Here is a 23,281-nt window from a genome sequence, read left to right on the forward strand (position 1 = left end):
CCTGAGTAATCATGTAGCTTTTTCTGGGAAAAAAAAATTACCAATTGTGCCAGTTTGAATGTATTATGTCCCCCTAAATGCCATTATCTTTGATGCAATCTTGTGTGGACAGGCTTATTAGTGTTGATTAGAGTGTAATTCTTTGAGTGTTTCCATGGAGATGTGATCACTTGACTGTGGGTGAGAACTTTCACTGGATAATTTCCATGGAGGTGTGGTCCCACCATTCAGCGTGGGCCTTGATTAGTTCACTGGAGCACTATAAGAGCTCACACAGAAGGAGCAAGCTTGCTACAGCCAAGAGGGACACTTCAAAGAACGCACAGGGGCTGAGAGAGGAACTGCAGATGAGAGACTGTTTGAAGACAGCTATTGAAAGCAGACTCTTGCTCCAGAGAAGCTAAGAGAGGACAAACACCCCAAGAGCAACTAAGAGTGACATTTTTGAGGAACTGCAGCCTAGAGAGGAACGTCCTGGGAGAAAGCCATTTTGAAACCAGATACCTGGAGCAGACATCAGCCACGTGCCTTCCCGGCTAACAGAGGTTTTCCAGACACCATTGGCCATCCTCCAGTGAAGGTACCCGATTGCTGATGTGTTACCTTGGACACTTTATGGCCTTAAGACTGTAACTGTGTAACCAAATAAACTCCCTTTTATAAAAGCCAATCCATCCCTGGTGTTTGTGAAAAGGCAGCATTAGCAAACTAGAACACCAATTCATACCTTAAACTGAAACAAATTGCTGGTAGATTAAAACATTAAAATTAAAAAAAACCACATCTTAGGAAACTGGACAAAAGCAGAAGTGAAAATTTATACAAACCTGTGGAGGGAGAGAACTTTTAAATTTAAGGGTCTGGGAAAACCTTAAAGGATGGACAGAGCTGACTCATGAATGCATGAATAGATGAAGAGCTCAGAGGTAAACAGTAATTTGGAAGCGTATTTGCAATAATAGAGCAACTTAGGGGTATATTTGTAGTAAGTTGGTAAGAAAAACTCCATGGGAAGAAAATTTGGCAAGAAATATGAAAAGACAACCCATAAACAGGGGAGCTAAAACCAATCGCGGACCCTCCTGGACTCCCACCGTGGCTGTGTTTCCCCTTCCTGATAGAGGGCAGGGGCAACAGTTAGAGGCGGAACTGGCCATCAGAGAGAGGCAGTACTGGGGGACGGTGAGCGCCCCCGGGCAGCGCAGTGTGTGTCAGGGAGAGGCCACCCCAACCCCAGCACCTGTCCCAGGGCCTGGCTGGGGGGAGCAGAACAGCCGAGAACCCGAGCGCACCTGGGCCTCGGGAGCGAGGGGAGGGCGCGTCCCCTCAGAAGGCAGGTTGAGTGGGGAGCAGGGTCCTGAGGGAGGAGGGAGGAGGGAGGAGGGCAGGAGGAGGGAGAGCGGGCCCAGGTCTTGGTGGGGCAGCCCCCACCCTGCCCCCTCCCCAGGCCCCTCCCTAACCCGAAACACCTGTCCCCAGGTGGCCGCAGGAGGTCCCTCTCAGGGTGGGCTGCAGTGAGCAGACCCCGCCAGGGCAGGCGTGGGTGGGGGGTGCCTGGCGCCACCCTCCCCTGCCGGCTTGAGGACGCGGATCCACGGTGATTCTTTTTCTTTTTTCCTTCTAAGCTTTTAAAACGGCCACTTCGTGGTGTGATAGAACATATCAAAAATTTCGATTCTTCCTGTGGAAAAAGCTTACAGGACGTCAGACTGTGCAACGGCTGAGGGGCTGTGGCCGTCCCCACACGTGGGCCTTTCATCCCAAAGCCCTCGGGCAGAGAAGGGGGAGCAGGATCTGGGGGCGCCCCACACTGCAGCGCTAAGACTCAGCTCCATCCCCAAGCGCCTTCCGTCTCAGGGACGCTGGGTGAGGACGGGTCCATTCGGAGTTTGGTGGAACGGAAGCTCCACGAGGGAGCCCCTCGTCTGTGCGACAAACAGCTCCGAGGAAAGGGCCTGAGCCCGGAGGGACCCGGGCGGGAAAGTGTTTACACCTGAGACGAGTGTCCGCAGCGCGCAGTCCACCGCGCTCGCCCCCCACGCCCGGGCATGAGCGGGGCCTGTGGCCCTCAGTGCGGAGGGGGCTTTCGGACAGCAGAGTGTGAGCGCTCCTTGCTCCGCGGCCCACGGGCTCTGGTCTGGGGGCAGCCCTGGGCTGGGCTTCTCTGGGGTGGGGCCTGTGGGGGTGTACCGTGCACCCCAGGGGCCAGGCAGCTGTGTGGGGAGGGATTTCCTCTGTTGGTTTAGTTATTGGATTGATTTATTTAAATCCACAGGGTTAAACCCTCCAAGGTGGTGAAGCGAGCAGGGAGTAAAGGGACGTGCTGTCGTCGATGCTGCCCACCCCTGGCCTCACGTCCTTGGGGCCGCCCGGGGCTCAGGCACCATTTCCAGGGCCTCCCCCAAGGGAAGCGACGGGAAAGGGGAACCCGAACCAGCCAGCGGGGGAATGCACTGCCCTCAGCATCCCAGATGGCTTTCAGGATCTGGTGAGCACTTCCCAAGGTGTGTTCCACGGAACACTCCGGAGAACAGGCGCCGTGGCCAGTGGGTCCCTGTGGAGAGGCCCCGTTCCACCCAGGGACCCAGGGTGTGGCCTTCCTGCCTCTGGGCCTCACGGAGGGGCCGTGGGGTGCACTTCCTTCTGCTTCAGGACCCCCGCCTTGGGCTGGCAGCCCAGCGCCCCTGCAGGGAGGCTGCCCCGGGGTCCTGCCCCTCCGCGTGCCTGGGGAGGGCGGGTAGGGGCCAGGGCACAGTGCAGGGACCAGCCGGGTGCACAGCGTCCCCACAGGCCAGCTCCAACTCATCCCCGGGCGGCCTCTGAGCCCCGTGTCCCCTGATCGTCACCAGAGAGGGCCAGCGGCCCGGGGCCACCAGCAGTCCTGACCAGACATTCAACACTGGGATATTTTTGCCCAGAAATGAAAGTCTAAATTTGTGGCTTCTTGATATATACATATCTCAGATGATCTGTCTGATGCTGGGCTTGTATTTCTATGAGATTTGTGAGTTTGCTATGAGATTTAGCAAACCTGTGCCGGACCGTGCCGGACACACCGGCCCCAGACCACCCGCTCCCGGCCGCACCGTTTGCAGAATGTTCTACACAACCCCGGTCCCTGGACCGTCCCTGCCCGTGCCAGCTGCGCTGGTCCCTGGGGCTGTGTAGGGATGGGCTGGGGTCGGGGGGGTCAGGGTCCTTCCCCAGCTCCCCGAATCCTCTGTGCCCCGGCGCTGGGTGCTGGCCGGCGGGCCGGTCCGTAAAGGGAGGCTCTTCCGGAAGCCCTGGGGCTCCTTGGCCTCACCCCACCGGGGGCAGGGAGTGAAGCTGGCCTGACCAGGGGCCCTGGGAGGACAGGCAGCGCCCTGCATCTCACCAGCCGGTGCCCCGTCCCTCCTGCTGTCCGCGACGGGAGGCAGGAAGCGCCTGACCTTTGGGCTGCTCGGATGAATCTACAGAGATTAGAGGAGGATTTGGAGTGAAAACACAGGAAAGCCAAACAGGAATCGTTTGCCCTTTAACCGCACGCTTGGTGCTGCTGACGCTTTATTAACATGGCCTCTCCCAGAGGGGATGCGCGGCCTGCGGCGGCTCTAACGCTGCCCCGGCGCCTGAAGGCCACACGGCCGGGAAGCACCGGGGACCTCGCGTCCACTCACGGGAGCAACGGGCGCAGGAGGGTCTGCCGCCCACGAACTTGTGTGAGGAAAAGTGTGTCTTGAGGTGTTTGAAATTAAAATGCTTCATTTGGTGAAAGAGCCCCACCTCCCTGGAGAGCAGAAGCAGCCCTCACCTGTCCAGCTCTGCGGGCCTCGGGGTCCAGCCGCGGTGATGGACTTTCAGTGTGATACAGGATCTTCCATCCACCCACCATCCACCCACCCATCCGCTCACCCACCTACCCATGCATCAAGCACCCATCTGCCTACCCACCCCTAACCCCTCCTTCCACCCACCCACCAAACCGTCCATTCATGGCCGACTCCCCCCCCACCTGTCCATCCAGCCACCCACACGCACTCCCATCCACCCCTCACCCTTCTACCTTCCGTCCACCCACCCATCATCCATCCTGCCCCTCACCCACCCATACACCCACCACCCAACTCCCCCCCCACACTCCCCGTCCACCCATCTGTAAATTTATGTTAAGCGCCACTGTCCACCCAGTACCAGACCCACTCAAGACCCCGGCAGGAGTGAGCAAGGCCAGCTCAGCCCCTGACCCCCGGAGCTCCCAGCCAAACTGGGAAGGGAGACGATGAGCAGCTCCCTTCATTACGGCCCCCACGGGGAGGACACCCAGGTGAAAGTGGATTTCAAGGAGCACTGGCCTCGGGCCAGAGCCTTGGAGCTGGGGTTGGAAAAGGCTCCCAGAGATGATGTCCAAGGGAAGCGGAAGTGGCATTAGGAGTCCGTGGTGAAGGCTGGAAAGCAGGGGCAGGAGGAGAGGGCAGGAGAGTGTTCCGGACAGTGGGATGTCCAGGGAGGGAGGGAGAGTGTGGAGCCTGCAGGGTGCCCTTTTTGGCCGTAGCTTGGAGTGTTGCTGAGGGGCCTGCATCCCCACTCGGGGTGGACCTGCTTTCTCAACACCCCAGCCCACCACCCTACAAGCCAATGCTATTTGCTGGAATATTCTTCCTTAGTGTGATGGTTATGTTCATGTGTCCACCTGGCCAGGTGATGGTGTCCAGGTGTCTGGTCAAGCAAGCACTGGCCTAACCGTCACTGCAAGGATCTTTGTGGCTGCTTAATAAACCAGAAGACTGGTTTATTAAATCAGCAGTCAATTGATTGCATCTGTGGCTGATTGCATCAGCAAAGGGTATGTCTTCTGCAATGAAAGAATTCAATCAGCTGGATTTAACCCAATCAGTTGAAGACTCTTAAGGGAGAAGAGTGAGAACTTTCACTTCTTCTTCAACCAACTCTCCTGGGGAGTTCATCAAAGACCTTCATCAGAGTTGCCAGCTCACTGCCTGCCCTACGGAATTTGGACCTGCGCATCCTGCCCTAGAGAATCTGGAGTCATGCGCCCTCACAGTTGCTTGAGACACTTTTATAAAATTTCATATTTACAGATATCTCCTGTTAATTCTGTTTCCCTAGAGAACCCTAACTAATACAGCTTGGTACCAGGAGTGGGGTGGTTCTTGAGAAACAGAATCTTAAAATGGGCTTTTACAATTGGTTTTCTACTCTGATTAGATTCAAAGGCACTAATGACTCCATTTCCAATAATCAACATGGCACTGACAGTCCACGGCATGAGTTGGCAACGGAGATATGCAAAATATCACCATTTGGTTCTCCTAATCATAGTCTTGTATGAGGCAAGGCTCAGGGTGACAGTGTTTTTGACACCTTAACAGAGTTTTGTGGAGTTAAGAAGTATGATGGTGTTGGCCAGTTGTTCTTAGATACTCGGGACACAGTTATAAGAGAACGGGACCAGCTGAATGCTTCAAATTTGCAACTTAAACTCCATATGAAAGACATAATGGTTTCTACATGTACCCTGAGAGAAAATCTTATTTCTGTGGCCACAGACTTGAGATCTCTGAAAACTAGACCTAGAGTCTCATTGTGCAAGTAACAGAATTACATCAACTAAAATCTCAACCTCTCAGGGCATCTGCTATTAAAGTAAGGCACTGATTGAAAAAGAATGGGATCCTGAAACTTGGGATGGGGACATATGGGTTGATAATGATGGCAGTAGGGACATGGGAACCTTAGATTCTGCTGAGTCATTGTTAGATATACCTGTAGTGGTCCTGAGGAAACCACCCTCCCACACCCAGTCTGCCCTGAGGAGCTGCCATCCAACATCCACCTAAAGAGATTGACCCTTCAGTGCCTGCTAAACCTGTAGTCACCTCCCCTGAGGAAGCAGCCCTCACTCCTCTGTCTGGAGCGATTAATCCTGCTTCACAAGGTGAAATTGCAATGGAATGTCCTGAGGTAACTGGCTTGAAGGACACTTCTAATTCTTTTAATGACCCACCCCCACCACCCCTCTTTTCTTCCAGACGTACAACTAAAGTCCCAACAGGCCCCGAAAGGTGAGGTACAAAGGGTAACTCATGAGGAAGTATGCTATACTCCAAAAGTACTCTCTGAATTTTCAAATTTATATAGGGAGAAATCAGGGGAATATATGTGGGAATGGATATTAAGTGTGTAGGATAATGGTGAAAGGAATATAAAATTCAGGCTGAATTTATTGATACGGGCTCACTGTTCTAGTTTGCTAATGCTGCTGGAAAGCAAAACACCAGAAATGGATTGGCTTTTATAAAAGGGGGTTTATTTGGTTACACAGTTACAGTCTTAAGGCCACAAAGTGTCCAAGGTAACACATCAGCAATCGGGTACCTTCACTGGAGGATGGCCAATGGCATCTGGAAAACCTCTGTTAGCTGGGAAGACATGTGGCTGGTGTGTGCTTCAAAGTTCTGATTTCAAAATGGCTTTCTCCCAGGACGTTCCTCTCTAGGCTGCAGTTCCTCAAAAATGTCACTCTTAGTTGCTCTTGGGCATTTGTCCTCTCTTAGCTTCTCCGGAGCAAGAGTCTGCTTTCAATGGCCGTCTTCAAACTGTCCCTCATCTGCAGCTACTCTCTCAGCTTCTGTGCATTCTTCAAAGTGTCCCTCTTGGCTGTAGCAAGCTCACTCCTTCTGTCTGAGCTTATATAGTGCTCCAGTGAACTAATCAAGGTCCATCCTGAATGGGCGGGGCCACACCTCCATGGGAACTATCTAATCAGAGTCATCACCCACAATTGGGTGGGGAGCTTCTCCTTGGACACAACCTAATCCAAACATTCCAACTTAATCCCCACTAATATGTCTGCCCCCCCCCAAGATTGCATCAAAGAACATGGCTTTTTCTGGGGGACATAATATATACAAACCGGTACACCCACTAAGCAGAGATTCTGTAGTCAATGTTGTAGCTCAAGGGGTTAGAAAGGGTGTTAACAGTTTGGGTGGTTGGCTGAAACATGGATCAAAAGGTGGCCGGCATTACCAGAGGTTGAAATGCCAGAACTGCCCTGGTACAATGTGGAGGAGGGGATTCAAAGGCTTAGAGAGATTGGAATGTTAGAGTGGATTTATCATGGAAAACCTGCTCACACAGCCCTGGAATGTCCAGAGGACACACCTTTTACCAGGACTGTAAGGAATAAATTTGTGAGACTAGCTCCATCATCCCTGAAGAGCTCTGTAGTCGCCCTTCTCTGTAGGTCAGATATTACTGTAGGAACTGCTGTCACTGAGCTGGAATACTTAAACACAATGGGGACAATTGGGTCTTGAGTTGGTAGAAGCCAAGTGGCTACAGTTAATCACCAAAGACCAGGTGGGCATGGCTACCATAATGGAAAACAGGCTAAGAGACTTATGGCATTGGCTAGCAGATCATGGGGTATCTAGAAGTAAAATAGATGGGCAGTCTACTTATACTTGATTTGTATAAGCAGAATTCTAGGTCAAGTGAACAGAAGTCTAACTCAAATTACAAAAACAGAGAGTCATGGACCCTTAATCAATTCCCCAACTTGAGATGGTTTATAGACTCAGAGCCCCTTGAATGAGGGGAAGGCCGGGTACACTTGGGAAGGACCCTGTTACACTGCCAAAAATTTATACTGTTAATCTTCCTCCCAGCCTTCCCCAGGGGGATCTATGGCCTTTTATCAGGGTAACTGTGCATTGGGGAAAAAGAAATGATCAGAAATTTGGGGGATCATTAGACACTGGTTCAGAAGTGACATTAATTCCAGGAGACCCAAAACGTCACTCTGGTCCACCAGTCAGAGTTGGGGCTTATGGAGATTAGGTGATCGATGGAGTTTTAGCTCACATCCGTCTCACAGTGGGTCCAGTGGGTCCCCGGACCCATTCTATGGTTATTTCCCCAGTGTCTGAATGCATAATTGGAATAGACATACCCAGTGTGCTGGTTTGGATGTATTATGTCCCAGCAAATGCCATGTTCTTTAATGTAATCTTGTGGGGCAGAGATATTAGTGTTGATTAGTTGGAATATTTGGATTAAGTTGTTTCCATGGAGATGTGACCCACCCAACTGTGGATAATACTTTTTGATCAGATTATTTCCACAGAGATGTGGCCCCACCCATTCAGCATGGGTCTTGATTTAGTCATTGGAGTCCTATATAAGAGCTCAGACAGAAGAACTTGTTGCTACAGCCAAGAGAGACATTTTGAAAATGGCCATTGAAAGTAGACTTTAGCTAGTCCAGAGTTTGCCTGGGACAAACTAAAGGAACAGCCCCAGATGCCCAGAAAGGAGCAGTCTGGGAGAAAGCCATTTTGAACCAGAACTTTGGAGCAGATGCCAGCCATGTGCTTTCCCAGCTAACAGAGGTTTTCTGGATGCCGTTGGCCATCCTCCAGTGAAGGGACCCGATTGCTGATGTGTTACCTTGGACACTTTATGGCCTTAAGACTGTAACTGTGTAACCAAATAAACCCCCTTTATAAAAGCCAGTCCATCTCTGGTGTTTTACAAAGTGCCAGCATTAGCAAACCGGAACACATGGGGACTGCATGGCTGCTTGTGTCTGCCTCCGGAGAAGACTCCCCTGAAGCCACCAATCTTCAAAGACCAAGGAGGGGGAGCCCTCCTGGGGGCCGGGCAGCTGAGGGGCCAGGATCCAGGGCCCCCGGGGTGGGTGGGCCCTCTGGGAACCCGGGTCCCAAGTTCTGCGCACGTGGCCGTGGGGTCAGCCCACGGAGGGCTTTGCTGCACGTCCCATGGCCCCTTCTATAGCTCGTGGGGGACGGCTCTGGCCACTGCAGCCAGACACTGACACGTGGTGACCCAGAGGTGAGGGTGTGGTCCGGGGGTGATGACCTGTGGCCACCAAGCACTTCCTGGGTCCCCTTAGGAGCTGGGCCCTGCACGCCAGCCCCCAGGACAACGGCAAGCAGCCCGGGAAGCTCCAGGGATGGAGGGCAGCGGTGGGTAAGGGGGCAGACGGATGGGTGCCAGTCCCCAGGAGGAGGGCGGCCTCAGGGTGGGCAGCAAGAGCTGTGGGCGTGAGCATGGCCCAGGAGGGAGGAGCAGTGTCAGGGAGGGAGGTGGTGGCCCGGTGGCACTGCCTGGACCTCATAATCCTCGCAGTTCTGCCCATGGGCTCCTGAGCCCCTTCCACAGCCCGGCAAGGTGGAAAACCTCCAGGGGACCTGGGGGAGGCAGCCCCCCTCGGGAGCCCCCGTGGTCAGGCCGAGGCCAGACTCTGCACTTGCTTGGCTTCTCGCGCTTCCCCATTCTGCCCACCCCCTGCCCCCCCGGGTCCCTTATCTGCCCCAGGTCACTTGACCCCAGGTCCCTTCACCCCTGGTAGCTTCCCCTCCCAGTGCCTCCCCCACCCCAGGGACGTCCGGATAAATCGTGGGGACCAAGGGGCCCACTCGCCTAGCCTTGGAGTCTGGGTCGGGCTGCCTTGCTCCCCTCCCGTGTTAGCTTGTCTGCAGAGCCTGCAGCTGGCCGGCGACCTGTGGGAACGGGGGTCAGCGCCTTCTGGGGTCTCAGCAGCTGCCTCGGCTCTGCGGGGCCCCAGGTTTGAGCCTGGGCGCCCCACGTCCTGTCCCAGCGGGTGCAAAGATGCCAGGGCCATGGGCCTGGCCCCTCGAAGCCGCTGGAGTCCAAAGCTCTGGAGAGAGTGGGGCAATGCCTGGGGCATTGGGCGTGGGTGGTGGCCTGGGGGCGTGGGTGGGGCTCAGAGTGATAGGGCGTGGCCTCAGGTGATGGGTGGGACCTGGGGGTGGTGGGGCAGGGCCTGGGGGAGTGGGTGGGGCCCAGAGCAGTGGGGAGTGGGTGCGGCCCAGAGCAGTAGGGTGTAGCGTCAGGTGATGGGCGGGGCCCAGGGGTGGTGGGGTGGGGCCTGGGGTGACAGGGAGGGTCCTGAGCAGTGGGGCGGGGCCTCGAGCAGCCTTGTTGTGGCAGCCCCGTGGATCTGGGGGTGGGAAAGGCACCGTGTCAGGAAGGAGGCCTGGCCTATGTCTGGAGCCCTGGGGCAAGAGCAGCTGCCCTGGGGGACAGGGAACGTGCCCGTGGGGCCTGGGGTCAGCGTGGCAGCCTGAGGCCCGGAGCAGGGCTGAGGCAGAGCCTGGGGGGAGTGACCCGCTGACCAGTCCTGGGCCTTGGTGGGGCGTGGGCGTGTATTCCAAGCGTGAGGACAAGACCTGGGGGTCCTGTGGGTGGAGGCTGAGCTGATGGGGTTCCACCAGGGCCTCTTTGGCCACAGAGTGGACACGAGACAGTCAGGGGCCAAGGCCGGGGGCAGGAAGCCCCCCAGGAGGGCAGCGGCCATCCGTTCCCAGGGAACCTCCGGGCCACTGGACCTGGGGAGGGGAGGAGGCTGGAGCGAGGAGGGGGCGCATCCGGGCGCAGCTCAGGAGCTCAGACCAGAAGCAGCAGGCGGTGTCCCCGGGGGGACAGTCAGCCCAGACCCGTGGGGGTCAGCCGGAACCCTCCGGACTCAGATCCCGAGGAGCGGTGCTGGAGCTGTCAGACAGACGGCAGATGCCGTGTGCAGGATGGGTCTCACACGCATGGAGAGCCAGGCTGGGGCGAGCGTGTGGGACACAGGGCCTCAGACAGACAAACTGACCTTGGGGTGGGCAGGGGCCCCGGGCAGGTGAACATGACAGCATCGAGCAAAACTGCAGCCTCTGCCCAAGGCTGTGCACCCCGCGGGGTGTTCTGATTACTGGTGACGTCCACACGAGATACTGATGCCTGAGACACGGGAGGACGGGGTGGTGTTTGGCTCTGGACGGGGCACGCGGCCGGACACTTGGAAAGGAGGACGTGAGCTGACTCCTCGTGGCCGTGCTGCCAATGACCTTGTGGTCAACGAGCTAACATTCCCCGTGGAGCGGCAAGTTCTGGTCTTGGGCGGTGAGCAGGGGTCCCGCGGGCCTGGGAACACGGCAGCCCACCAAGGAGCAGGAAAAGCCGGCAGCACTGGGGGTCCTCGCAGCTCCAGCGGGCATCAGGCTGCAGGGTGGACTGTGGGCGGCACCCACCCTTCACCTGGCACTGCTAACGTTCCCGTGTGCACAGGTGGGAACGGCGGCAAACATTTTCAGAAACCAGCCTTGCGTTCTGACAACTATTTTTCATTCACAGGTAAACATGATTTAATAAAACCACCCCCCAACATAAAAAAAAAGTATTGTTATGGGGGTGACGTGTACCTAAGAGAAAAGATTTTGGTGTGTTCTTCCGGTGGCAGGTCCCAGGCCCCAGCCCTGCAGGCCCCCAGGGCGGGGATGCACACCTGGTGGGGAGGTGCACGCTTGCCCATGGCCAGGCGGTCCGGGGAGGCGAACATGAGCTGGCCGGGACCCGAGCAGGAAACACGGCCACCCAAACTGATGGCACCGATTTTAATTTCCCTCAGCACAAAACAATACACAGGATCCCCCAATTGCACACACGAGGCACTGCCACCCTGGGGGGCTGTGGGCCGACCCCGAGTGTGATGTGTAAGCTCGTTGTCCATTCACAGCCTTCACTCAGGGCTAGGTGTTTAGAAAAGGCTTTGCAATAATTAACAGTTTCTTTAATTTCACATTCTGCACAATTAGACAACACATGATACTTTTTTTTTTAATATGAGTGAAATAAATGATCCAGGAAGCTATTATGAGCACTTGGATTTTCAGTACAGAGTGTCCCTATTTATCATGTTCTTTTCCTCAAAACCCACAAACGACAAGTGAGACCCGTGCCCCTAGGACAGTCTGGAGGTCAGGTGCAGGGGGTGGGGACTCAACGCTACATAAATAGAACACGACGTTAGAGGCCAGTCTACACTGCGGGGCCAGGGGCTGGGCGCTGAGCCTCGGCACACAGGTTTAGCTATTACACCAACACAGGACAGACGGGGAGCCGTTGCTCCCATGGCATGGACAGTGTGTAAACAGTCAGATAAAAGCCTTTTTTCCCCAGTAAGGTAGAGGTTAAATAGTATAAGCATCTCTCCTTTCCTCTAAGCTTAAAGTCCCCTTCTTCTTTGCACCTCTCCTGTGTTGAGAGATGACTTTTCCACGGGCCTTCCATCTTCATTCTTCTTTAAACCATTAGCCAGTGGCGGAGCTGGAAAGAAAATAGGGATTTATTCAGAAATGAAGTGAGGAGGCACTTGGCGAAGGCAGCTCCTTGCTGCCCCCCCCCCCTCCTAGCTCAGAGGTCAGCAGAGTTCTACAGCCAGGGGCCGGCCGCTGCGGCTTGCCCCAGGGGAAAGCTCACCCCAAGGGACGCTGGACCAACGCAGCCCCAAAGACCTGATGCCCACGGGCAAATTTACATAAACATGCTGTTCCTCGATAAATAAAAGTCGAGGGAGCCCAGTGGCTGCCGGAGGCCTTGGTGGTCTCATCCCGGGGAACAGCTGGGCGGACAGACAACTGGGCACCCGTTGGTCTTGGAGCTGGTTCCAGATCTTTGAAATGTGTTTAAATGGCATATGTGATTATAATGATGCACTTTTCAGAGGAAACAGACCAAATGTGACTTCTAAAGATGAATTAAAATAGGTAACTGTTAGTGGAGTAGAACAGAATAAAAGGAGATATTAGAGGGAAAATTGATAACTGAATTGTGGTATCTTTACATATGAATATTACACAGAAGTCAAAATAAATGAACCATAGCTGTATAGAAAGATGGAGAAACAGGAACTGAATTTACCCTCCCACCTTAAACAATCAAACACCAAAATACCTGTAGCAATGGTTTTCAAGACAGTGGACATCAGACAGCAAGACAGTATTCCCTAAGAGTTGGGAAACAAACAAGGTGTGCCCCACGGCTGCCCCAGCTCATTGCCTGGAGAATTTCCAGACTGCAGCCAGGGAAGGGGATGCTGGGTGGAGCTAAGAGCAGGTTAGCATTGCAGGAGAAGAGATGAGTGACCCGAAAGAAGTAGCAAAGAGGGCATCCAAAATGAGCACAGAGAGAAAGAGAATAAAATAATAAGCAGAATACCAATGAACTGTGAGACAACGTAGAGTGGTCTAATATATGTATAACTGGAGTCCCTGAAGGGCAGCAGAGAGGGACTGCAGAAAATACATTTTAAGAAGTAATGGCTGAAAAAAATTTCAAATTTGATGAAAAATATAAACCCAAAGATCCCAGAAACTCAACGAACTTCAGGCACCAGAAGCAGGCAGAGAAGTCAGATGGTGCTATCCTATATACACATGGGGAAAAATTTAACCAAAAAATTCAGTCAGAACAAGAACCTTTTTAATAAAGCTAAGAACAACTGAAACTAAACAACACATTTTAGGAATGTAGGAATAACAATAGAGGGAACAAAGCTCTATAGTGAAAAGGGCCATGGAAGGTCAATTCTAGGTCAAGACTGTGTTTGCTTCTGGGCACAGACCTGGGGCCAGAGGGGAAGACGTAACTAATTATTGATGTTCACTTCTCATGAGGAAGGTTCACAGGGGCTTATTTTGTTATTTAGATAAATAGACAACTAAAAATGGCCATGTGTGGACTAACGATGAGTGTGATACCCAATTGTGCACCTGAGGCCCAAAATTTAAAAAAAAGTAACTTGGAGGATTGTGCTAGTTTGGATGTATTATGTCCCCCAAAACACCATTATCTTTGATGCAGTCTTGTGTGGAAAGGAAACGTATTGGTGTTGATTGGGTTGGAGACTTTTGATTGGATGTTTCTGTGGAGATGTGATCACTCAAGTGTGGGCGAGATCTTTCACTGGATAGTTTCCATGGAGGTGTGGCCCTGCCCATTCAGCATGGGCCTTGATTAGATCACTGGAGCACTATATAAGCTCAGACAGAAGGAGTGAGCTTGCTACAGCCCAGAGACACTTTGAATGCACAGGAGCTGAGAGAGGAACTGCAGTTTACAGAGTTGAAAGCAGACTTTTGCTCCAGAGAAGCTGAGAGAGGACAAACACCCCAAGAGCAACTAGGAGTGACATTTTGGAGAGAAGCTGCAGCCTAGAGAGGAACGTCCTGGGAGAAAGCCATTTTGAAACCACAACTTTGGAGCAGACGCCAGCCACGTGCCTTCCCAGCTAACAGAGGTTTCCGGACGCCATTGGCCATCCTCCAGTGAAGATACCCGATTGCTGATGTGTTACCTTGGACACTTTACGGCCTTAAGACTGTAACTTTGTAATCAAATAAACCCCTTTATAAAAGCCGATCCATTTCCAGTATTTTGCATTTCGGCAGCATTAGCAAACCAGAACAAGGATCCAGCAAAGTCTGGCTGCACTGGAGCCCCAGGGGGAACCAGAGAAAGGTAAAGGCAGTATTTAAAAGTGTGGATGCAAAAGTATCAGGACTGATAAAAAACATGAATCCGCCAATCCTGGGCACACAGCATATCCTGAGCAGAACAAATGAAAGGAAATCTGTGCCCAGAAGCCTCACAGGCAAAGAGAGCTCGGGGCTCCTGGGCACAACGGCAAATTGTGCCACAGAACCATGTACCCAGGGCCACGTGCGTCTCGGTCGATTGTGGGGTCAGCAGACAGAGGGCTGGAGGACGGTAACCGCCAGCCTAGAACCGTGGGCCCAGGGAAGTCTCTCTTGAGCAAGGGCAAAATAAAGACATTTACAGGTGCATAAAAGTGAGGAGGTCATCAAGAGGACTCTTTAAAGGAATATCTGGAGGATAGTTTTTTGGAAAAAAAAAAAAAAACTAGAGAGAAAATTGGATATGCCAAAAAGAAGGATGGACAAATAAATTAAAACTAAACATGGACGTTAATCGAAAGGAACATAGTGCACACAAAATGATGATGATGATGATGATGGTGAGGGTAACGACACTGTCTGATTTATGAGTTTTAAAAAGACATAATCGGGATGCTGGACAATAACAGAGTATTAATCCAGAGGAGGAAGATTTAAGTCCTTGTAAAATCCAGGATGGGTGTTGAAATATTGTTTCACTTTAGACTTTTAGCTAAGTATTCATGGCACAATTTCAAGGGTTAACACTAAAATAGAATAAGCCATACACGTTCCAAACAAGTAGAGGAAAAAGTGTAATAAGAAAAACAAACCAAAATAAAAACCAACAAATAAAAAGGCAATACAGAAAAACATAAGCATCAGAAGTAGGACAAATAAAATTATAAAGATAGCAGAATCCAGGTCCAAACCTGCCATTAATCACAACTGAAGTATATGAATTAATTTGCCAGATTATCCGAGTAAAAAAATCGAGATTTATGGTATATTTACAAAGATGACTAAATCTTAAGAACACTAAGAGGCTGAAAGTTGGAAGACTGTGAGAGATATTCCAGGCATATTCAAGAGAAACCTGGGGCACCGTAGTCATCTCGGATTAAGAGGACTTTAAGGACAGAAGCATCATCACGGAAAGCGGGTGGGTTCAAGTTACCAGAAGAACCAACTCCGAACATGTGCCCAGCCCGGAAGACAGCCCAGTCCGGGCTCCAGCCCTCACAGAGGGCGGGAGGGCTGCTGGGTCCGGACCCTGGCTGCCCCTCCTGCTCCCTTGTGCCCCCAAGAGAAGCAGGGTCCCCTGCCCGTGCTCGTGGGAGCTGAGCCCACCCCTCCAAGCCCCTCTCCCTGCACACGGTGTCACCTCACAGAGAGGACCCCGAGGACCCCCGGCCCCAGGCACGCTCTGTGCCGCCCCCCCCGCTTTCTTCTCCTCCCCACTGCCCGCCGCCGCCTGCCACCTGCTGTCTCTCTGCAGCCCCAGCACAGGGGCTCCCAGGTCTCCGTCAGCACCGAGGACAGCGCCGGGCACACCCCGTCTGCGTGAGCACGTGCTGCAGCCTCGGGGCGGCCTGGCACGCGGCTGTCCCCCGGCTGTCCCCCGCGCCCGATCCCCCTGCGCCCTCCCGCCCGGGGCCCGCGCCACGCACCGTGAACTGGCGGATCTGCCCGCCGTCCACCAGCTCGCGGTCCTTCTCGGGCGTGATGGCGTAGGCCAGTTTCTGAAAAAGAGCAAAGACCCTCGGTGCCAGCACGCCCCCCTCGGCCACTGTGCGGCCCTCGCGTGACTGTCCGTCGAGCCTCCTCAAATCCCAGGACCAGGCAGAGAAGCCATCAAACCCCCAACTGGAAGTGAGGTGTGGTCTCGGGGGTGGCGGGTTTTCAAATGCAAAGTCGATGCCAGTGCAGGTTCCTCAGGAGAAAATGGGCAGCGAGGGGACGCGTCCGGCTCGCTGAGCCCGGGTGGACGGGTTGGGGGTGCCCTGAAGCACGTCTATGCAGGGAGCTGCTGGCCTTTTGACACGCAAACACCCAGAGCTGTGACCACCGAACTGGCCTCCCGCTACCAGGGCTGCGGCTGGTTTTCCTGGATCCTGGACGGAGAGCATCTAGTGTCCCCAAAGCAGGAGGCGGCCTGTAGCCTCGTGCACTTCCGGGTGCCTGGGAGCCTTGTCTCTCATCTCTCGGAGGCTGGGTTTCCTGGGGAAACTCTGGGCTCTGCCCTCTCCTCAGCTGTCACCGCAGCCCAATTGTACCTGCCCCGGCTACTGAGGCGTTACTTGGTTTATGCTCGGGTGGTGGCTGTGGAGAGGCTGGGAAACCAGGCTTTTAGGCCAGCTGAGCTGCAGGCCCTCCGTCTTCTCAGCTCCTGGGCTAACCAGGGCCTCCCAGGGACCCAGAGAGGCCACCTCCCCGTGGGGACTGCCGGCCACCTCCCTCTTCCCCTGGGCTAGGTCTCCACAGAAGAGGTGGGGGTCAGCGAGCAGGGCTTGGAGATGGGGTGCTGTTGTGCTTTGCCTGGGGCCACCCCAGACCCTGGGTCCCCCACCTCTGAGAGTCCAGGCAGCAGCCCTGGCTGTGCACCGTGCTGGCCCCGGGCCCTGGCCTGACCGGACTCAAGCTGGAGGGGCCGGTCACCATGGCTGGGGGGCACCCACCACTGCCTCCAGGCCCCAAGGTGGGTCCTTGGATCCAGCTGGGGGCAGCCAGGCTTTGCCGCCCACGGCCAGGACAACTGTTTGCCAGAACGCTTGTGGGGCGGGAACACGGCAGCTTTCCGTGAACTCCCACCGCTGGCCCTTATCGTGTGTGCGCCTTCACGGAGAACTGGTCTCTGTCCTTCCCCGGAGGCACAGCATTGGCTGCTCCACAGCGGGGCCTGTGGGACGGGGTCACCTGCCCCCCTCACCTGAGGACCGAATGAGGCAGCACACGGAGGGGCCACTCTCAGGGCCCAGAGCCACCTCGAGGCCACGCAGGAATTCCCCACCCGGGTTTCCCGACGGCCCCCGTGGCCCCCAGGGGCTCAGCCACCAGGAGAGGGTCACAGCCCCGAGGTCACCTCCAGAGCACCATCCTTGTCCAGACTCATCCCCTCAAGCATAGACACACAGACACATGACAGACACACAGACAAATAGGCACAAAGACACATGGATACTAGGACACACAGACACAGGGACACACGGACACACAAAGACACATGACAGACACATGGACTAACAGGCACACAGACACACGAATACTTGGACACACAGACAGACACAGGGACACACATGACGGACAAATGGACATAAGGATACACGGACATACGGACACATGGACACACAGACACATGGACACACAGACACATGACAGACAGACAAACAGGCACACAGACACAAGGACACACAGACGCAGGGACACGGACACACAGACACATGATGGACACATGGATATATGGACACACAGACGAATGGACACAGATGGACACAGGGACACAAAGACACATGACAGACATACAGACACACACAGACACAGGGACACACAGACACAGACACACGATGGATACATGGACACACAGATATACAGACACATGGACATATAGACACATGGACACAGACACACAGACACATGACAGACACACAGACAAACAGGCACACAGATGCTTGGACATGTGGACACATAGGCAGACATGTGGACACAGGGACACACAAGCACACAGACACAGGGACACACAAAGACACATGGACACAGGGACACAGACACACAATAGACACATGTACACATGGACATACGGACATATGGACACACAGGCACACAAACACATGGACACGGACACAAAGACACAAGGACAGACACACAAATAGACACACAGAGACACATGTTCACATGGACACACAGACATGTGGACACTCCTGGACACCCACACACATGGACACAAAAACACACAGGCACATGGACATATGGACACATGGGTACACATGCGGACACATGGACACATGGACATATGGACACAGGGACACACGGACACACATAGACACATGACAGACACACAAATAGGCACACAGACACACAGATACTTGGACACACAGACACAGGGACACATGGACGCAGACACATGATGGACATATGGACACACAGATACACAGACATATGGACAAATGGACACACAGACACCAGGATCCATGAATACACAGACACATGACAGACACATGGACATAGACACATGGACACAGGGACACACAGACACATGGACACACACAGACACATGGATACACGGACACACAGGCACATGGACACAGAGACACATACAGACCCATGGACACATGGACACAGGTGCACACACAGGCACATACGCAGACACACGGGCACACACGTCACACAGGGACCCTCCCAGCCCGCGGCCAGTCAGCCTCTCGCCCTCGCCCTGGTGGTCAGCGCCACTGCCAGCCACCCCTCTGGCGATCCTGAGCCCACCCGCAGGGCCCCGCACCCACCTCTCGGAAGGACCCAGGCAGGCTGCAGAACTTGTAGGCGGCATAAATGGGCACCATCGACATGGACGAGGCGGCAATGGTCCAGCCCAGCGCGGTGGCCCAGTCGGGGAAGACGTAGGTGCCGTAGTGTGGGGGCCTGAAGGTCACGATGCTGACCACCACCACAAACTGCAACCAAGGGACACGGAGCGTGAGGTGGCGCCTCCCCGGTGGGGCCCGAGGGCCGATGGGGAGAGCAGCCCCCGCCAGCCGCAGGGAGCCGGTGAGCACGGCGCGTGGCTGGCCTGCAGGGCAAGGCAGTAAGGGAATGACGAAAATAAAATAAAGCAAAAATAAAAAATAAAATAATTGAAAAAGAAAATAAATAGTTTAAAAATAATAACAATAAAAAAAAAAAAGAGGCAGGTGTGGGCTTGGCCCGGGTCTGGGAGCCCTGGGGGTCATGTCTTGAGGACGATGTAGGCCGAGGGGGCAGAGCCTTCCAGTGGCGTGTGGGGCAGCAGGGGTCTCCTCCGCGTTCTCCGAAACCCTTGTCGTCACGCCCGGAGGGCCTGTGCGTGTGGGGAAGGTGGCGGTGCCAGCCCATTGAGCACCCAAGTCCCACAGCCCGGGCTACTCGGCACCGAGGCCCAAGGTGGCCGGGCAGGCTCGGCACTCCCGGGTGCAGCCGGCACCCCACGGTGAGACAAGCCCCATGGGGGGGCCCGTGCACCCCCAGCCCCATTTCTGAAATGAGTTTTCTCTCAACACTGTCCTCCCGAGGTGGAATTCCGCTGACACAGCCAATTCTTTCCTAGCCCAGGGTAGCCCATTCTGCTCTCCTCTATTTGCTTAAAAACAAAACCAAAGTAGCCACACAGGACACTGATTTCGTGATGATCCACGATGCTTTCAGAGAAAGATCTTGATCAGAGGAGGGAAATGGTACAACAAGTACCATATAGTAACAATAACAATGGCTGAGAAATTTAAAGCAGAGCCAGGAGGTCATTCTGGAGATTTCTCTCAGGCAGGTCTCGCCAGAGCTCACAACCTGCCGCAGTGGGCAAAGCCCCGAGCGACACGTTCCTCAAACCCCAAGACCATAAAGCAAACCCTGAGATGCAGAGCTCGGAACCATCTAACCTGAAGGGCACTGGTGCTCCCCAAGCAGCCACCAACCACATGCAGCTCGTCCAATCGTCTTTTTCTTTAAAAGCCCTCGCCTGGAAATGCCAAGGCAGGACACAATTTGGGGTGCCCCCTCATCCTGTGCTCCCCGAACTGCAATTCCAAGACCCTAAATAAATGCCTTGATTGCCTGGAACCTTAATTAGTTGTTTCTCAGGTGACAACCGTATACCTAGATGTGCACTGCACACCTACATGTATGCTGTATACCCCAGCGTGTCCCGTACCTGAACATGTCCTGCACACCCAAGTGTGTACCGCACACCTGAGCATGTGCTGCACACCAGGGAGAGCTGGCTTCTTCCAAGAAAACAAAGGAAACTCTAGTGGGCATGGTTGTGATGTGGCTGATGATGAAAATTTTTACTCTGTCAATTTTTTTCAGTTTCAAGAAAGGTAACGTTCAGACATTCAACTTTCGAAAGAATATTTGTTCGCACGTATCCGTACCAGCTCAACAACCTCGTAATGCGCTGCTTCTACTCAACTCTGGGTTTGGGGGCCGGGCTGCAGAGCGGTCAGGACTGCAGCTAAAATGAACCTCTGCGCTCAGCGGACCCCCCCGGGTGCCTCGGACCCGGGACGTCCGGCTGCCCGGGAGGTGTCGCGACGGCACACAAAGCTAGGCTTTCCTCAAACGGACGTCTCGGGCACATGACACTAGGCGTTGCTGTGATAGTTTTGTTTTGTTCAAAGCGCCCACGTCTCCTGGAAAGACCCGAGTGTGCCCAAAGCACCTGCTGATGCGTGAGTTGGCCTTGGCTGGCACGACTGACCCCTGGGGGCGCAGGGCTGTGCGACGCGGCTGCAGTCCCGTGGAAGCGGGCGGAACTCTCCGTTCCACCAGACGCTGACACGTGCCCAGGGCACGCGGCCACACGGTGACACAAAGACAGGTAAGACGACGCAGAACTTCATTTGTCTGCCAAAGTCATTATGACTTGATGGGAAACAGATTCTAAACTAAATATAAAATGATATAAAGCAAGAAGATTGCCTGTTTCTATCAAGGTGGCAAAATGAAGTGCTGTCCCGCAGAGTGTGTAGATTTCACTTAAAGCTCCGAGGAGCACGTCCTCGTGGAAGGTTCACAGTGCAGTCAGATCCGTGGCGCGTTTCAGCTCTGAAGGCCGAGGGTCCTGTGTGGCCTCCCCAGGCGATCAAGACTGAGAAGGTGCGGACGGAGCGGCTGCATCGGACTCGGGGGCCAGGAGGCGAGCCCTGCGGTTGTTTCCTAGGCAGGGGTCCCCTCCGTGCCCCATCTGGGGGCTGCTTGTGGGCTGGAACGGCTGCCAACTCGAGCTGCCGGGGCCCTCCTGGTGCACAATTAACTGGGCATGGAGTCTTACTGCAGGGACAGTGGCGCCACCCGATTTAGAACCTCACCGGCGTGTAATTTCCACAGAGGTGCAGTGGGTGGCGGGGGGTCATTGCTTTGGGCTCCTCAGAGGGGTCCCCGCCTCCCGCTGCTTCCCGTACCTCAGGTGCCTGCCGCTGACGCAGGGGCTCGGAATCCCTCCCGTACCCTGCGTGGAGCCCCTGCTGGCCCCTGCGACCTGCCCCAAGCTCGTCCCCGACGGGGTCAGGCCAGCTGCCCAGGGGAAGGCTCATCTCTGGACAAGCTCACGGTTCTCTGCTTCAGCCTGGAGAAGCCACCTGGGGCATCTGCCGTCACCTGCCCACAAGGGCCGATGGCAGACAGGCTCAGCCCCGGGAGCCAGCCGGTCACCGTCTCTGCCGAGGCAGCGTGGGTGCAGCCACAGAGCACGTGATGGGCATAGCCCAGGGAAACTGCCCTGGCACAGACAGTGGTTTGCTGACCCCTGCCCTGGACAGAAAGGTCTCCGAGTGGCCGCGTTAGTGGTGTCCATGCTGGGGTGCTGGGGGCAGTGAGGGGTGGCCGTCTAAGGCACAGTCTGGCCTTGGGGCTCCCAGTACCTGCCCCCCCGGCCTGGGTGCCCTGCCCACTGCACAGCTGCAGCCCTGGGGCAGCGTCCCAGGCCCTTGGGGCTCACAGGAGGGCTTCCTTGGTGGTGGAAAGAAAACGGGGAGACGCCTCTGGGGAACCAGGGGCCTGACCTCCTTGGCTGAGACCCCCCAGGACCCCCCTGGTTCCAGCCACGGCATCCCTGGTCTCAGAGCACATTCACCCCCGGCCTGGGCTCCCAGCACTGGCTTCTCTCCTGAGGACCCAGATGCAACCGCAGCTCAGCCAGGGGGCAGGGGTGGGGGCAGGGGGAGGGGCGGGGGCAGGGGAGGGGGGCGGGGCAGGGGTAGGGAGAGGGGTGGGGCAGGGGGGGGGCAGGGGGGCAGGGGAGGGGGCGGGGCAGGGGTGGGGGAGGGGGAGGGGTGGGCAGGGGGAGGGCAGCAGCGGGCTGGGCGGGGCGCGGGGCGCTGCCCTTACCAGGAGGAAGCAGGGGCTGACGAACTTCCAGCACAGCCGCCAGTACAGGCCGGGCCGCTGTCCGATCATCTGCTTGATGTCGTCGCTGAACTGCCCGACGCCTGAGGAGACAGCAGCGGCCATGCGGCCCGGTCGGGACAGCCATGCCCACTCCCTGTGACTCTGGACACGTGTGGGGGGTCCTTGCTGCCACCTGGGACCCCCTCCCAGGGACCCCGAGCTCAGGCTGCCAGCTGGCACCCAGAGTCCTCCCTGGGCCTGGGGGTCTAAGGCTGACCCCAGGACCCCGTGTGAGTCCCGGGTGGGTGGGCCTGAGATGAGGCGCTGCCCAGCTCTGATGACACACAGAGGGCCTGGACCGGCCACAGCTCCACCAGCCTGGGGTCCAGGCTCCCCCTGTCCTCTCTGTGTCCCCCAGCTGTCCAAGGGACCCCTCCGAATCATTCTTCATCAAGAAAAGCTATTTCTAGAGGCTTGGTGAACTGGCATCTCTTTCCCAAAAAGTGCCAGTGTCCACCTGCGAGAGGTGTGTTTTCCTCCCGGCGGCATTGCCTAACTCCTTCAGGAACGGTGGAGAGCTCTCACCAGCTTCCTGCCGCCCCCACTCTGGGCCTGAACCCTGACCGGCGAGGCCTGAGGGCCTTTGGCTGGGTCTTGCAGGTACCACACATTGGGGCGCATCAGAAAGACGCCCCCATTCGGCTTTCCCGCTTCCACACCCAGCGTCCATCACCGGAAGTCCTGATGTGGCAGGTGGGTTGCAGGCAAGCGGAACGGAGAAGGCGTGGCCCAAGACCCCTGGGGACCCCTCGCCCCCCGACTCTGTCCCCGGCCCCCTCCCCCCGTGTGGGACCCCGGAGAGCCCACAGCCCGCCCTGCCCAAGGGGAGCCTCTGGGGGCTGGACGGCCAGCACGAACTGACGAAATTGTACTACAAC

General features: G+C 55.4%; 1 protein-coding gene across 3 annotated transcripts in view; it reads right to left on the reverse strand.

Annotated features, from left to right (window-relative positions):
- Positions 1 to 11,650: 11,650 nt before the first annotated feature.
- Positions 11,651 to 23,281, reverse strand: part of SLC6A3 (solute carrier family 6 member 3) — a 38,576-nt gene continuing 26,945 nt past the window's right edge. Inside the window, exons 11-14 of one of the 3 annotated variants that reach the window (XM_037799467.1) lie at positions 22,344 to 22,444; positions 18,770 to 18,937; positions 15,941 to 16,012; positions 11,651 to 12,141 (exon numbers count right to left, since the gene is read on the reverse strand). In XM_037799467.1, the coding sequence (XP_037655395.1) occupies positions 12,118 to 12,141; positions 15,941 to 16,012; positions 18,770 to 18,937; positions 22,344 to 22,444 (365 nt within the window). In that variant the 3' untranslated portion in view covers positions 11,651 to 12,117. Of the gene's footprint in view, positions 12,142 to 12,274; positions 12,562 to 15,940; positions 16,013 to 18,769; positions 18,938 to 21,974; positions 22,123 to 22,343; positions 22,445 to 23,281 lie in introns of those variants that run through there. The other 2 variants (XM_037799466.1, XM_037799468.1) reach the window with 2 other exon arrangements.

The sequence above is a fragment of the Choloepus didactylus genome, chromosome 11 (genome assembly GCF_015220235.1).
Source record: "Choloepus didactylus isolate mChoDid1 chromosome 11, mChoDid1.pri, whole genome shotgun sequence".
Lineage (NCBI taxonomy): Eukaryota > Metazoa > Chordata > Mammalia > Pilosa > Megalonychidae > Choloepus > Choloepus didactylus.